This window comes from Gastrolobium bilobum, unplaced genomic scaffold (genome assembly GCF_033153095.1).
Source record: "Gastrolobium bilobum isolate Gb01-03AN ecotype WA unplaced genomic scaffold, APGP_CSIRO_Gbil_v1 utg1269, whole genome shotgun sequence".
NCBI lineage: Eukaryota > Viridiplantae > Streptophyta > Magnoliopsida > Fabales > Fabaceae > Gastrolobium > Gastrolobium bilobum.
The window spans coordinates 959,260-974,963 of record NW_026898540.1 but is presented as its reverse complement, the minus strand read 5'-3'; the positions used below and the strand labels follow the sequence as shown (position 1 = coordinate 974,963).

The window sequence follows — 15,704 nt, the reverse complement described above, 5'->3', positions numbered from 1 at the left end:
AAGAACATATTTGGTCTTTATTTTGTATTTCTGTTTTGTCTTCAGTCTATTTTTTCTATTTAAATTATTTTTATTTTATATTTTTTACTTTTAATCTTTTTTATTACTGTTATACGTTTCTAACTTATTTGATCTTGTTATGAAAGTTAAAATAGATTAATAGATAATAAAAAACTAAAACAAAATAGTTTGCTATTAATTACATTCAAGAAATAGTTACAATTTTTTAAACTATTTTTACAAAACAAATCTTATAAAGCAAGTTTTTTTATTTTATTTTTCTTAAAATCAATAAATTATTTTTAGAAACAGGATTCAAACAATCATACCTTTGTATTTTTGTATTCTAGAGTAGATGACATGCCCCAACCGCCCATTGACACAATGCCACATTCTCTTATTACAATATTACCTACTTAAGTTGAATACAATACATGAATAGGAAATATTACTCTCATTTGATATGAGAGAATTTTTTTCTCGTATACTCATAACTTAAAGAAGAGAGAAGAGAAAAAAATAAAAAATAGACCCTATTCTTGATTTATGAATAGATAAGAGAAAAACTCTCGAGTAATATTTCTCTAGGGGGGCATTTGCTTGAGGAGAAATTTTTTGAATATTAGGAAAATGTAATTGATAGGGAAATGGATGAAAAGTGAGTTTGATAGGAAAATATAAAAAAAGTTGTTTGGTTGGAAAAAAATTTACCGAGCAAATTAAGTAAGATTTATGAAGTCTATGTTTGGTTTGAGGTAAAATACAGATGGAGAAATAAGTGACAATTACGAAAATATCCTTATTTTTAAAAAAAATTGGGAAAATAAAAAAATTGTGTGTATGGAATCACAAAAAAATACAGTGAGCGGTTGAACGGGCGCATTGCGATTCTTGGAGTGACGGCGCTATTGCTGGTGGAGCTTGCAACAGGGAAAGGCATTATCAACTTTGCTCTTCACAGGAGTATTTTGGTCTGGGTCATGATTCACCTTTCTCATTTACCCAGCTAACTAACAAAAAATCACGTTGAAGATGTCTTTAGTAACAATGAAAAAGGATGGATTTCTTTGACCAAACATACTTTGCTAGACAAGTGGAATAGGTGGGCAAATTTTAAGAATCACCAACCAAACAAAGCTTTCCATGATATCCACTTTCATTTGCATGGACAACTTTTTATAAAGCCCGAAACAAACAGCACCCAGACGAGAACACAAGAAAAACATGCCTTTCTCTTGCATGTAGTATCTGCATGCAGCATGCTCTAACGATTAAAATATAGTATTTCTTCCTATGCCCTTCGAATGTCACCTCAAACCAATGTGTCAATGGCTTTTTAGTTAGGTACCGCCCAATTCTTGAAAGATGGGCAACATTGGATAGACTAGGGAAAAATATATAGGCATCTAACCCCTAACCCCCCACCCCCCCTCTTTTTCTTTTCTTATGTATCTCTGTGTTGGTGTGCTTGCATCAGCATCACCATAATTTTTTTTTGTCATTTGTGTCCTTCACTTCTTTAGATATTTTTTTTAAATGACTTGACTGTCTCGTACTCTTTGAATCGACAATAAAATTAATTTAAAGTGCAGGATAGTTCAAAGATGAAGACATTTAAATTTTTTCAAATATTATATGTGAAAATCAAATCAAAACTCTTTTTTTTCTACTTATTTATCTCTGTTATTATCAACTGAGTTATCGCCATTTGATTTCACTCCTTTAGATTTACAAAAGCTTTTTGGAGATATTTATAATTTTTATTAAAGAAAATAGATACATAAAGAAATAGAGACTCAAACAGCACAAACTATTAAGCGGCTTATAGCACAATCCAATTTTCTTAAGAAGAAAAATATCATTCATTGTTGCTCAATATTAGCATCATAGAAGTTCCATAAACCGTGCCCCCACACCCACAGTTTATACCCTGACTCAGCAAACAATATAGCCCACTCTATTCCCAAACCTAAAGTATAATAAAAAAAAAAAAAAAAAAAAAAAAAAAGCCCCACAAAACGATATTCTTGCGGCCATTTTTTATATTAGGAATCGGAATTTCAGATATTGATGCTAAACTTTATGTCTTTATCACAACTTTAAAGTGTAACATAAGACGAGAGAGATAAAGACACAGTGACATTGACCCCGAAATAGAAAGAGATATTGATGCACTTGTGTCTGTCGAGTATGCTATGACGCATTGAGCAGCTATTCACTAAGTGAACAGCTTTATTTTTGGGGTATTGGAGAGTGGAGAGTTCCCTCTGGGGTAGTGCTTATTTGGTCCATTAACATCCATCATCACAACCCGACACAATACGCAAACTGATAAAGTAGTATAGTGTACACAATGGATGCTGTTTCAGTGCCTCAGCTCTAAATAGAGATATCTATAGCTAGCTAGCACCAGCTAGAAAATATTTTTTTTGTAATTTACTTCAACTAGTTCATCACTTCAAAAAAAGGTCAGTTTGCGCATAAATAATATTTTTTTTAATTGCACGTTCCTAATTAATTGGTGTGAATAGAGTTTAAACTAATAATTTTGTGCTCACTCAGGCTTGTCCCTCGCAGGGTGTGCACAAAAATCAAATGAATCACAAACTTAATTGTGAATCGATCCAAAACCGCACCAAACGAACCACATTTATTAAATCGGTTAAAGAACCTAACAATTTTTTTCAAAAGTTCAAAGAATCAAATCACTTTATTAATTCGGTTTGGTTCTTAGTTCAAACCAAACTGAACAAAACTATATCCACTTTTAAGTATGTGATAAAATCAAATGAATCGAACTCAAAATGCGAACCAAATTAAATTGCACTATATTTTTTTCAAAATACATCTTGATTTGGTGTAATTAAGTATAAAAAATTGAATCTAACCACACTCCTAACTATTAACTCCTTTATATGTTAATATTAGTAGTTTTATTATGAGTAGCTATCCACATATAGTTTCATGTGAATTAACCACAAAGGCTCGTTTTGAACTTAATTATTTGCTTTAATTGAATCTATATTTATTTCGTATAAAAAATAAAAAAAATAATCTTAATTATTTAGTCTTATATAAATAAATCAGAATTAATATTAAGCGCTCTTTCGTTAAAAGTGGTTAGAATGTAATTTACTTTCACACCATCACAAAGGAGACGTGCAAAACAAAAAGCTCTTTTCTTTTCGCTTGTCGGAAAGCACTTACAAGTTAGTAGTTACAAGTATTCTTTTGGATTCAACTGACTGCCCCTACCGACTAGAATCCACTACTATTTAAAAATATATATTATGAAGGAAGCAAAATTCTCTTTCTTATTCTTTATTTTTTTTTTACCTATAATCCAAATGCTACCACATAATAATGGAAATTTTGCTAACATATTTGTTTTGTTAATGTAATGATTTGAATCTATTTTATATAGCCGAGATTAAATAAAATATATATATCTTTTTTTAACAAATCAGAGCTGTAATTTACTAAAGAAAATGAAAAATAATTTTTTAACAAAACAGAAAAAGTCACATAATAATTTTCAGTCACGTAATAAAAAATTATTATATATATATATATATATATATATATATATATATATATATATAGAGGCAGGATCCTTTGACACAAATTTGACACTTCATCTGATAGCCGTTAGATCAAAAAAGATCAATGGTGTCACATGCTTACAAATCAGAGTCGATGATCTTTTTTGATCTAACGGCTATCAGATGAGGTGTTAAATTTCAAATTTGATACTGGTGTCAAATACCCTGCCTCATATATATATATATATATATATATATATATATATATATATATATATATATATATCAGCGAAGGGCATCTCAAACAATTATTTTTAATAATTTCTTAATGTTGTGGAGGAGTTTTCATCCTCTTGGCCAATTGTGGAGGAGTCTCCAAATATGCTATTCGGTTATTTATTTAAGAATGAAATAGTGTCCCGTGCTTGCTCTGTGAAGGACTTCATTTGTTGAGAGATATCTAAGCCGAAGTTACTGGATTCATCGTTCTTCCAATTTGAGGGTTTCAACATTGTGATATTGCTGGAACAGACACATGTCTTGTTGCTGTCTTGTTGCTTGCAGAGATGGAGTGCCCATATTTCGAATTTATGGTGAGAGCGTTCTACCATAACCTTCAATATTCATAGGGCGAGCTGGCATCCTACTTATGCTGAGTTGATATTATCATGATTGCCCATGTGTGAAAGTAGCTCCACGGGTTCGACTTTGATGTGCAGCCAGATGCAGTTGAATATGACGGAGGCTGCCATGCCCCGATTCCTAGTTATTGTCGGGATGCAATTATTGTCGAGACTTGGAGGCTTGATGTGCAGCTTGGCCATTTTTCTTAGTATATTGTGAGCAATCTTAGTGTGCCTGTTCAAATATTGTTTTATATCTTGACACACATCCCGTCTAACCCCCGCATAATCACGCGAAAGTGTTGTAAGGTGATTTTGTAGTTATGTGGGCTCCTTCACCGCATTAGAGTGCACTGGAGGAATTATATATACATACTCATACATAAGGTTGTGAGGTCTATATCCGGTCTATTTTCCTATGCATATTGGATTTAGAAGATACTATATAAATTTGGTGTGCGTATGTGAAGTCCCTATACCGATTGTTCCTAATCACATCTTCTTAGCCAACACTTGCTCATTTTCACATATGATGATTTTGACACGTGTTTCTAATTTTATAATTGATCCGGATAAAATACAGGCCCAACCAGGGCCCAAAAACATATAAGGAAGCCCAGGCCCATTGAAGACCAGAAGCAAAGCGCAAAGAACAAACACAGACGTGATGCCCTCATCGCGACACATAAGACGCGATACCTACTTCGCGTGTGAAACCTTCTATAGGAAGTAAACTTAAGGCCCAAGGCAACTCCACCGCGCCTTAACTCCAGTAAACAACGGACAGCTCCAGCTTGCCACAACTCTACTACTAGGCACTATGGAAGATGAGGCTACTCAGGTCCCCTGACTGACCTGCAGCCCAAGGCTGGCCACTCAGAAGTCAAGCCGCCTTAACTAAGGCGGCATCTTAACTACTATATAAGCAAACGATATACTACCAAGGTACGATCATCTTTACTTAATGAACACAAAAACATCTGCTTCTGATACTAACTTAAGCATCGGAGTGTCTTCGCAGGTACTCCCATTTGGTGCAACACGCCACCAAGAAGGACAAAAGCTCAAGCACGCTCCAACAGAAATACCAGGCCCAAGCCACTAACAACGTAAGATCATTCAACCGTGTGAGATTGAGCTCGATACATATAGGTCAGTCCATACTGTATTTGATCTGATCAATAATCAATAATTTTTTTAATCTTATTCTATTTATTTAAGATTTACAATCGTTAATTATAGAAATAAAAAAAATTATAATCATTAATATTTAAAAGCATTGAAATCAAATCCAAAATAACTAAGAATGAAATCCTAATTAATTATAAATCAAATCCTAACTGAGTGGGAATTAAATGTGATTGATTACAAATCAAAATCAGGAATGAGAATTCATTCAAAAATGTCCTAGTTATAAACTTATCTTATCATGCTCGTCATAAAAGACGCAACAGGTTATCACAAAAATACAAAGCTTGAGCAATTGAAATGTCTAACTTTCTATACAATTAACGCATGAAATGTCTAACTTTCTATGCAATTAACGCATCTACCTTACCATATCGTTAAGGCAAATAGAACCTTATTTTTATCGTTAAGGCAAATAGAACCTTATTTTCATATAGGGATTTCCACCGACCAAGGAACTTAACCTAAATGAGTTAGCCTAAGAAAGTATTAAAAAAAAAAAAAAAAAAACAGAATCACACACACACCTGTATATTTGTCGATACACGCTTAAACTTATCACTTTATATTTAGATAATTAATATTTTATAATTAGTCTAATATCATATTGGAAAAAATGTTTATCCTTTTAAATGACACAACTTATATCATTTCACTCTCACAAAGAGGTGAGACCCACACCTTTATATTTTTCTGTCCACTCTCTCTCTTCCTTTGTCTATCTCTTTCTCTCACTTGAAATGACACAACTTTACATTTTTTAAAATGATACACATTTTTTCCTTTTAGGAAAAAATATTTGTCATTTTGAATGATATAAAATTATGTCATTTTAAAAGAGAAATAGACATAAAATATTAATTTTTTATTTAAAATTTGAATTAAAAAAAATCACTCACTTTCCCTCCATAATTTCTATTTCTTTCCGTTTCTTATGTCTATTTCTTTCTTAAAATAATGTTTTAATTTATATCATTTAAAATAACAAATACGATATTGTCGCAAGCATTCCTTCACGCGCACTCACACGCCACGCCTCTAAACTCCATCGCTTTGTAAAGGTCAAAAAAGTTGGCTTGACCGTTTCTTTCGTTCCATCCAACTTTTTCTTCACTGCTGATGTAAGTGTAACACCGTTAAATATAATGTATTATTCCGAAGTTGTTCCGCGGTTTACAACTCACCAATAAAAAAGCGCCACGTCATCATATCACTCAGCGCAGAAATAGCACCGCGTGCAGCAGATCAAAACACTGTTACGCATGCTTGCTATAAAATCCCCCCTCATTGGTGTCTTTTCTTAAACCAGTGTGGTTATCTCGAAATTTCTGAATCGTTTATTTTTCTTTTCTTTTCTTTCATTTTCTATAGAAAATCTTTCTCGAACTGGCTAACTCTCAGGGAAGTGTGGAAGAAGCTGATTCCAGCAACCAGAAGCTGGTTCTCGCCCTGTATGACGCCCTAAACTCTCGAGATTCCGACACCGTCGTCAAGATCGTCGCCTCCGACCTCGAGTGGTGGTTCCATGGTCCACCTTCTCATCAATTTTTGATGCGCATGCTCACCGGCGATTCCTCCGCCGGAAACGACAACTTCAAATTCGTTCCACAGTCACTCGCCTCCTTCGGCCCCACCGTCATCGTCGAAGGCTGTGACATTTCACGCGCCATTTCCTGGATTCACGCGTGGACCGTTACGGATGGGTTAATTACCCAGGTCAGGGAGTATTTCAACACTTCCCTCACCGTCACTCGCATCGCCGACTCCGATTCCGATTCCGAGGAGATTGTTCCGGCAGCGTCCGACTCCAACCGCTTCCCCTGCGTCTGGGAAAGCAGCGTCTCCAATCGGGTCGGGAAATCCGTGCCGGGTCTGGTTCTCGCAATTTAAATATATTAAAACAAAAAAGTAGGACGTAATCACGTGCTGCCGTTACTAGTAATAAATAAAGGGCTTGTACACGTGGCAGTCGGTGGCTCGCTTGGTTTCACGCGATACCAGAGAGATGTGAGACCCTGTTAGTTATCGGCGTGGTGATTGCTTTGGTATTTTAATTTGTGTTTTTTTTTTTTTATTATTATTTTCATTTTGCTTGCTCTGTTGGTTTGGTGTGAAACTGAAACCATTATGGGTGTGTGCTGGTGGTCTTATCCTTGTGATTCTGTAATGTGGTGTTTTGATGATGCAATAATAAGAGTACCTATGAATCTTTGTTTTAAGAGCTGTGTGATGCTAAAACCTAATTCTCTATTTTGTATCTGCAATCTCGATTTGTTATCTAATAGGGTAGCGACTAATTTCGTATTTGAAACTTTTATGGACTGGATTCAGCACTTCTAGTAGAGAATCAAGGAACATATCTCAACAAGCTAAGCATAAGAGGATTAAGGGATAGTTCCCTACCCAACAAACAAATCACAATTAAGGGATAAGTTTTCTTTCCCAACAAACAAATCAGAACAGCCAACAAAATTGGAGGTATCTAAGGCCAAAGTCATAGAGGTAAACTATAAATAAAGGCTATTGATTTCGGATACACACTTTGACTCATTCTCTATTATCTATTTGCACAAACTTTTTAATAACTAAAAGTGTTATGTAATAATTTAATTTGTCTTATAGAAATCATAAATAAAATTATAAAATATAATTACATAAAAATTTAAAATAGTTAGGGAAGGATCATGCACTTACGTTTCCCCTTTCCTTTCCTTTTTTTTTTTTTTTTTTTGTCGGTAACCATTTCTCCTTTCCTTTACCTCTGTTTGAGTGACAACAATAAAGCGGAAATATTAAAAGAATGAGGTCAATTGAATTGGATTTTCTTCTTAAATGTAAAGTAATCGTTTTTTTATTTTTAAAAAAGAAATTATAACTATCAAAATATTAAATAATCAAATTCTAATAAACGCATAATTTATTTTATATAGTTATGTTTTTACATTTTCACATTTAATTTTCCTGTCAATGATGCATGAAAACAAAAACTCTAAAAAGAACTATTTACTTGAAGAAAAGAGTTGTGTCCAAGTAGCAGTGTTTTATTATAATAATATGGAAAGTTATCATAAACAGAAAACGTTAAACATGTTTTTTCAAAGAGAAAAGTGTTTATTATTTTGAAGAATGTAAAGTTGTATCATTTTAAGTGAGAGAAAGAGATAGATAAGAAAAAAAAAGAGGGGACAAAAATAAAAATAAAAATGTGGGTAAAGAAAAAAACAGAGAAGGGATAAAAAAAAAAGATGTGGGTAAAGGAAAAAATATAAATTATGTCATTTAAAATAACAAATACTTTTTCCTTATTCAAATGGCTAGAATCTTTCCGAAAAAAAATACAAGAGGAGTGTAATAAAAAGGAAAAAAACAATTCAATTCGTTTTTAATAATTTATGAAAGGGAACTTTGTTGCTACAATTTTGATGTTATGTTATACTTTACATTTGCTCTTGCTTACTTCATTCCAAAGCCTCAGTTTAAGGGCCGGCATGCTCGATTATTCAAAACAAAATACAGGAAAACTATTATTGTAGAATTGTACATCGTGTCTCATTACAAAAAATTAATTAATTAAGTCTTCGTGTGTATTACTACAGTTGCTAACACTTTTGAATTATGATTTAATTGATCTAATATACCAATTTAACAACTTAATCGAAATTGAATTGGACACCATAAGAAGTAATAAAATTAGAGATACAGAACTGTCAATAGTAGCTCAGATGACAACTGAGCTCCGAAGAGTTTGTTTGAGTCAGAGGTTCAAACCCTGTTTCAAGACAAGATGATCAAAGAAAGTTAAATGGAAATACCTCCGAATTATATAAAAATAAATAAAAAAATTAGAGATACAGTCGGTTGAATTAGGGAAATATTATTAAATAATATTTTTTAAATAACAATTGACATAATAGTATACCAAATTTGGAAAATATTATTTTAAATAACAATTGACATCGGTTATATAAAAAGAACAAAAATTTAAGCTCCGATATTTAAATTTCCTCCCCCTAACTTGTTAAGGCCTGTCTCAGCAGGGACCATTCCTAAACAGACAATGTCTTTGTAACTAGTGGAGTGATCTAAAAATAATGTAAATTTTGTATAATAAATAAATAAATAATAATAATGTAAATTTTAGATTTTGAGAAGCCTATTTTGGGGCTAAATTTTTCTTAAAAAATTATATACAAGGCGTGGGATATGGTGGCACAGCTAATCGGAAGCTGGAGAAAGGTCCCCCTAGCTACTACTACGTCTTAGTCAAATACACCCCCACACCAGACTTTTTGACTAAATCAACCTAATTTTACAAATTAATTGCTAAATTAGAATAAATGTTAAACTTAACAAATTTGGAGAAGCCAAATACATTGTGTTACTAAAAAATATTTTTTCTATATCACGTGGCAACACCATATTGAGTAATATTTATTTATGTGACATATTAAAAAGCAAACAGTGTTTATTACATTAAAATTAAATAAAAAATCGTTCAAGTGCTTATGGTAACATTTGGTGAAAGCCATGTGGTTAACCTTTTTTTTTTCTTAAGAATTTTATGTGGTTAATTACAGTTGGGATGAAAGATCGATACTTTAATAGCACTAAGTCAATAACCATCTTTTACTAAGTGTTGTCGTGTGGCATCTAAATAACATTACTTAATTCATCACTAATATTGCTGCATTGACTGAGAAATTAAGGGATTGATTTTTAACAATATTTATTCATGCAAAAATTATGTTAATATTAGCTATAAAGAGGAATATTCGTTCACGGAAAAATATGTCAATATTAGTTGGATCTGAATCTTCTAATGTAAAAATTCACATGATCATGTAATGTAAGAAATTATAACCATACAAAGGTGGATCAATGGTAAAAAAAGAGGAGAGAAAAAAAAATGATAAAATAGGTAGTTACAAAATCATAACCGTTGATTTACCTTTGTATGATTGTGATCTTCCCACATGACCATATCATGTTTTTTTGACACATTAGAGAATTCATTTCCATATTAGTTAGCATATTTTTCACTTAAACAAAAATTATGAAAAATCGATTAACGTATGAACAAATTTCAACTCGTAATTGATAAGAAGAACGTATTAGATAAATTTTTATAATTTATTTATAAAAATAATTTCAAATTTTCAATTATATTATTTTGCATGATTGTTAATGATTGGGCGGAATTTAAAATCAAGACTATTAGGTAATCATATTTAACGTTCCTAATTTTTTTCCCTTCTCTATTAATTTGTATGTTGTGTATTCTAGAATCGATTAGTTCTTAATTTCATAATTAACTTTGCAATTCAATAACGAATTAAGTAGCAAACAATTAATGATGAACTAATTAATTAAAGAGGTTGGTTAAAGTGGTATATATTTGATTTTATTTAAGGAATATCTTGAGTTTAAGTCTTTGTGAATACAAATTTTTTTTTTTTGAAAGAGCTAGTTCAATTATGATATAAATATTCTCAATTCGAATATAATTAACTACGTGAAGAATGCCTATTATTTATAAAAAAGAAAAATGATGAAGTAATTATAAAAAATATATGAGAGTAAAAAAATAATAAGATGCGAGATTTGTGCGGTGTAAGTACTACTACTATCGTGTGACAACAGCTGCTGTTATTATATTTTTACTCATTTTTATAAAATAGCGAATCTGTCTCCACATGCGGAACAAATAGGGATGTGTATGGAGCGGTTTGGTTTAGTTATTGTCAAAAACTGAACCAAATTAATTTTAAACAGTTTGAATTTTAAACCGAACCACTCTTTTAAAAAAACATTGGTTTTTAATTTGTTCAAACCGGTTTAAAACCGGTTTCAAAATTGGTTTGTGGTTCATAACCAGTTTTGATTTAAAACCGGTTTTAAATCAAAACCGGTTATCAAGTTCAAAACTAGTTTTTTAACAAATTCAAAATTGGTTATTGATGGATTATGTTATTTTTATAAGTAGTTGACCAACTATTTCTTGCAAGAATCTTCATTGTTTTGGAATTCTTCGGATGAAATGATTCTTATAGAAATTGTTTAACGTTGTTTTGAGAGTGATTGATAGAAGAACAGTTGAATTATTTTAAAATTATAAAAAAAAATTGCTCTTCGTTCTCTCAATTTTAAAATTATAAAAAAAAAATTGCTCTTCGTTCTCTCAAGATTTATGTTAATAAGACTTTGTTTGGGAGTTGATTTTTAGAGGGGAAGGAAGGGAAGGGGAGGGTTTTATTAATCCCTTCCCTTGTTTCCCTTGTTTGCGAGTTTAAAAAAATGGAGGAAGGAAATTGTGAATTTTTGCAAAATCCTCCAAAACTCTTCCCACCCTTAAAATTAAAGTTCCCTCAATTTGGGGGTTTAAGGGGGGAAATATTAAAAATTACTTATCTAACCTTAGCATTAAAATGTGAAAACTACATAAATATGAATTATTTTTAAATGTGACATTATTAGAAAAGTCACAAATACTGACAATATTTATCGACGAAAAATATTTCGTTGAACATAGTGACGAAATTTTTGATGAAAATCACATGACGTCGAAAATAGAGACAAAACACATTTTCATCGAAAATTTTCGACAGAAATTATTTCCAGCAAAATTTTCAACAAAAAACATTTCTATCATAATTTTCAATAGAACGAATTTCTGTCAAAAAAATTTATGATAAATATTTTCGTAAAAAAATTTGACAAAAATTTTTTTGTAAAAAATTTTAACAGAAGTTTTATCAGATAATTTTCATCGGACAAAATTATTTATTTACTTGAGCTGCTTAATTTTTTTTTCTAGTTTATTGTTTGAAAGTTTGAGTCAATTGACTAAGATAATAGGCATAATAAAAGATAACACTTACTTGTTCTTTAATTGTAGAGTAGTTTGGTTATGGATAACCATAGATAATCAATTATTTTTATGGTTTGGTAAATAACCAGTTTATAAAATAAAATGTAGTTTCATATGAAACCGATTTTTAAAAATAACCAGTTTTTAAGATGTAGAGCGGTTTGGTTATGAATCGGTTTGGTTCTTTTGGACATTTTGAACAACCCTATGAACAAGTAGAGATATATAATGTGGTGGACCCACCATTTAATAAAAAAAAAGAAAAAAAGAAAAATGGTGGCACAATTTTTAATGTGAAACAACATGAGAGAGTTATCTCATGTAAAATGAGATAATGATTTCTTATATATTTTACGCATAGAATTTTATAGGGAAAACTTCATTTTCATCCATTGTGGTTTTGTGATTTATTATTTGACCCGCCGTGGTTTTTAACTTATCACTTAGACCCACTGTGCTGAAATAATTTATCATTTAACCCCTTATGGTTTCAAATTTTTACTTAGACCCTTTGTGGTTACAAAAAATTTCACTTAAACCACTTGCGGTTTAAAAATTAAACATTTTAAAAACATATTTAAAATAAATTTTTTCTCTTTTTTATTTTATATCCTCGTGTAATGCATTTAGGGTTTGAAAAATATTTTAAGTTATTTATTCTGAAATTAATTTATAAATTATCTTAATTTTTTATTTTAAAAATATATTTGAAATTAAAAATATTATTTAAGATGAAATTAAAAAAATATTATTTATGATAAATTAAATATGTACTATCAAAATAAGATGTTTACTTTCTTTAAATAGATAAAATAAAAATATTTGATTTAAATTTATTTTCTTGATAAAAATAAGTTAATTTTTTTAGAATTTATTTTTATTTTTTAAATCTTAAATGCATTAGGTGAGGATATAAAATAAAAGAGGGAAAATTTATTTTCCTCTTAATTATTTTTTAAAACTTTTATTTTTAAACCACGAGGGATCTAAGTGAAATTATTTTTAACCACAAAAAGTCTAAGTAAAAATATCAAACCACGAGGAGTTAAATGATAAATTATTTAAGCACAATGGATCTAAGTGATAAATTTAAAATCACAGCGGATCAAATGATAAATCACAAAACTACAATGGATGAAAATAAAATTTACCCAATTTTATAATATGTACTATGAACGTGAAAAAAGCCATTCATTGCATTACTTAGTCAATTCTAGAGTAGTTGGTTTAGAATTGATCCATAATAAATTAAACACAATTTAAGTTGAAAGATTATTAAATTATTTTAATCTTAGACGAGTTGTGAGTTATTTAAACAGTGTTTTTAATTTATTTATATAATTAGAGTCTAATATTAAATTTAAATTAATAAGTTATTTATTCATTTATATGAAAATAATTAAATTCATTTATGTTTAAATATTAAATTAATTATCATTTTAAAAATAAATGTTTATCTTAAAATAATATTGAAGTAAACTTAAAAAAATAAAATTATAATAATTAATCATGGACATTTTTTTGGATTTGAGAACTGACAAAGTCAGTATATCAAATAAGGCCAGTCAGACAAAGAAAAAATGTTTTTACTTTAATGTAATTAATTCAACTGACATATGTTATCAAATTATTTGAGTCGACATGTCATGCTGATGACGGGTCACTTTGACTACAGCTCCGCCAGAATTCGCCATCGACGTGTCTTTTTTCTCCTAGGACCCATTTGTCAGGTCAAGACAAGTGGAATTGAGAACATCAATGTGCAATGTGTATTCATTTTGTTAATGTTTTACAAACTTGATCGTAACAAAAGGGGATTTTTTTTAAGATTTTATAAGAGTTATGTTGTAGGAAAAATGATTGTGTAATGTTATAAAGATTCGTTTTGTGTGTTGTAATTTTCTTTTTTCTTCAAAAAGTGTGAACTCCAAAAAATATTGTGTGTAGGAAAGTTTGTTGTGTCATGTCAAATGACAAATGTAAACTTTTTTTTTATCAAAAAAAAAATAAAATTATTTGATTCCTCTCCTTAGGAGTTAGGAGGGAACTAAAAAAGACATGCATGTACATGTGCCTTTTGAAATAATTTAAGTGGATGCATGCATGATGTTACTCTCTTGTCTTGAGTAAGATTTTTTATTTTTTATTTTTAGTGAAACACTTAATGCAGGATTTTATTCCTTTGATATGCTTAAGATGAGTATGCATGAACAGTATAGTTGCGGCTCATCATTCGTGTTTAATACAGTGTAATAAACGTTTGCTTTTATATATTTGTTTGAGACAACTTTGAGGGGATAAAAAATAAAGAGCTCGGATAAAAAACATTAGAACTAGTTTTTTTCCCTTAGAAATTAAAATTTTTTTGTTTAGAAATATGCAAGGTCAAATTTCCCTGTACGAAAATTCATCTCTTTGCATGAGCCCACAAATCCAACACATGACTTAGTTATTCATTGAATTTGAACTCCAAGAGGAAATATATAACGACGATTGATAATGAAGGATCAATCAACGAAATAGTTATTGTTGATGGTTTTCTAACCAAGAAGCCATAGTTCACATGATGTACCTTAAAGTATGGCATTATAATCAAGCTCGACGTATCTCCGTTTTTTAATAACGAATTTGGTGTAGTGCCACTGTGCCAGTTAGCTAAAACGATTATTAATATAAACAACCTCAAATAACGAATTTGGTATGCTTTGTGAAGTTGTCATTATATTAAGAGGATTGTCAATTAGTGAGCAATAATGCTTGTTCTCAATTATTGCTGGCAACCATTGCCACGGTATTATTGCAGGAAAATCAAAACTATGCTTTATTTTTATTTTTATTTTTTTGAACTATGACCAACGAATTAAACAAATAAAGTAAAAATATTCTAATACAAAAAAAATAAAAATACTCTGCCCAAAAAAAGTAAAAATAAGATATTAAATATGATTTTGACCAATTGTTATTTTACAAACAGGTGAACAAATTATTTTAAACTCAATTTACATAATGAGTAAACACAATTGATGAAGTTGCGTGTATTGAGTTGCACTCTAAATTTATTTACTCTACAATTTTACTATATATACCAAATTAATTTTTTTTTAAATTTCTTTTATCTATGTTAACTTATTTCAGAGTTATTTTTTTAACCTTATATTATTTAAAAATAATAATATATTCTTCAAAATAAATTATTATTAAACTTGATACACTAATCAAATTTAGTCTTAAGAGGCCCGTCTGAATATAAATCTAAAGAAGATAACTTCAAAAAATTTGCAGGAAAATGCGTGCCAATGTTTTTGATATGTATTTTATGATTTATTTTTTCTGATGCATATATAGACTATTATAATTGGCGGTTTTAAATTATTTTTAATCTTATATGATTTTATTTATTTATTTTTTTGCAAATTAATTTGTTATCCCAGTCATATAAATAATTAGGAGATGATTATATTTACAAATTTTTTATTTATAAAT

At 30.1% G+C, this 15,704-nt stretch overlaps 1 protein-coding gene across 1 annotated transcript; it reads left to right on the top strand.

Moving 5' to 3' along the window:
* The first annotated feature begins 6,669 nt into the window (after positions 1-6,669).
* LOC133317275 (wound-induced protein 1-like) lies at positions 6,670-7,561 on the top strand. Its single transcript, XM_061519134.1, has one exon. It carries the CDS (start codon positions 6,905-6,907, stop codon positions 7,241-7,243), a length of 339 nt encoding a protein of 112 aa, XP_061375118.1. The 5' UTR covers positions 6,670-6,904; the 3' UTR covers positions 7,244-7,561.
* The last annotated feature ends 8,143 nt before the right edge of the window (positions 7,562-15,704 follow it).

Coding starts and splice junctions, on each gene's coding strand:
- LOC133317275 (XM_061519134.1), top strand. CDS start 6,905: ATGCGCATGCTCACCGGCGATTCCTCCGCCGGAAACGACAACTTCAAA.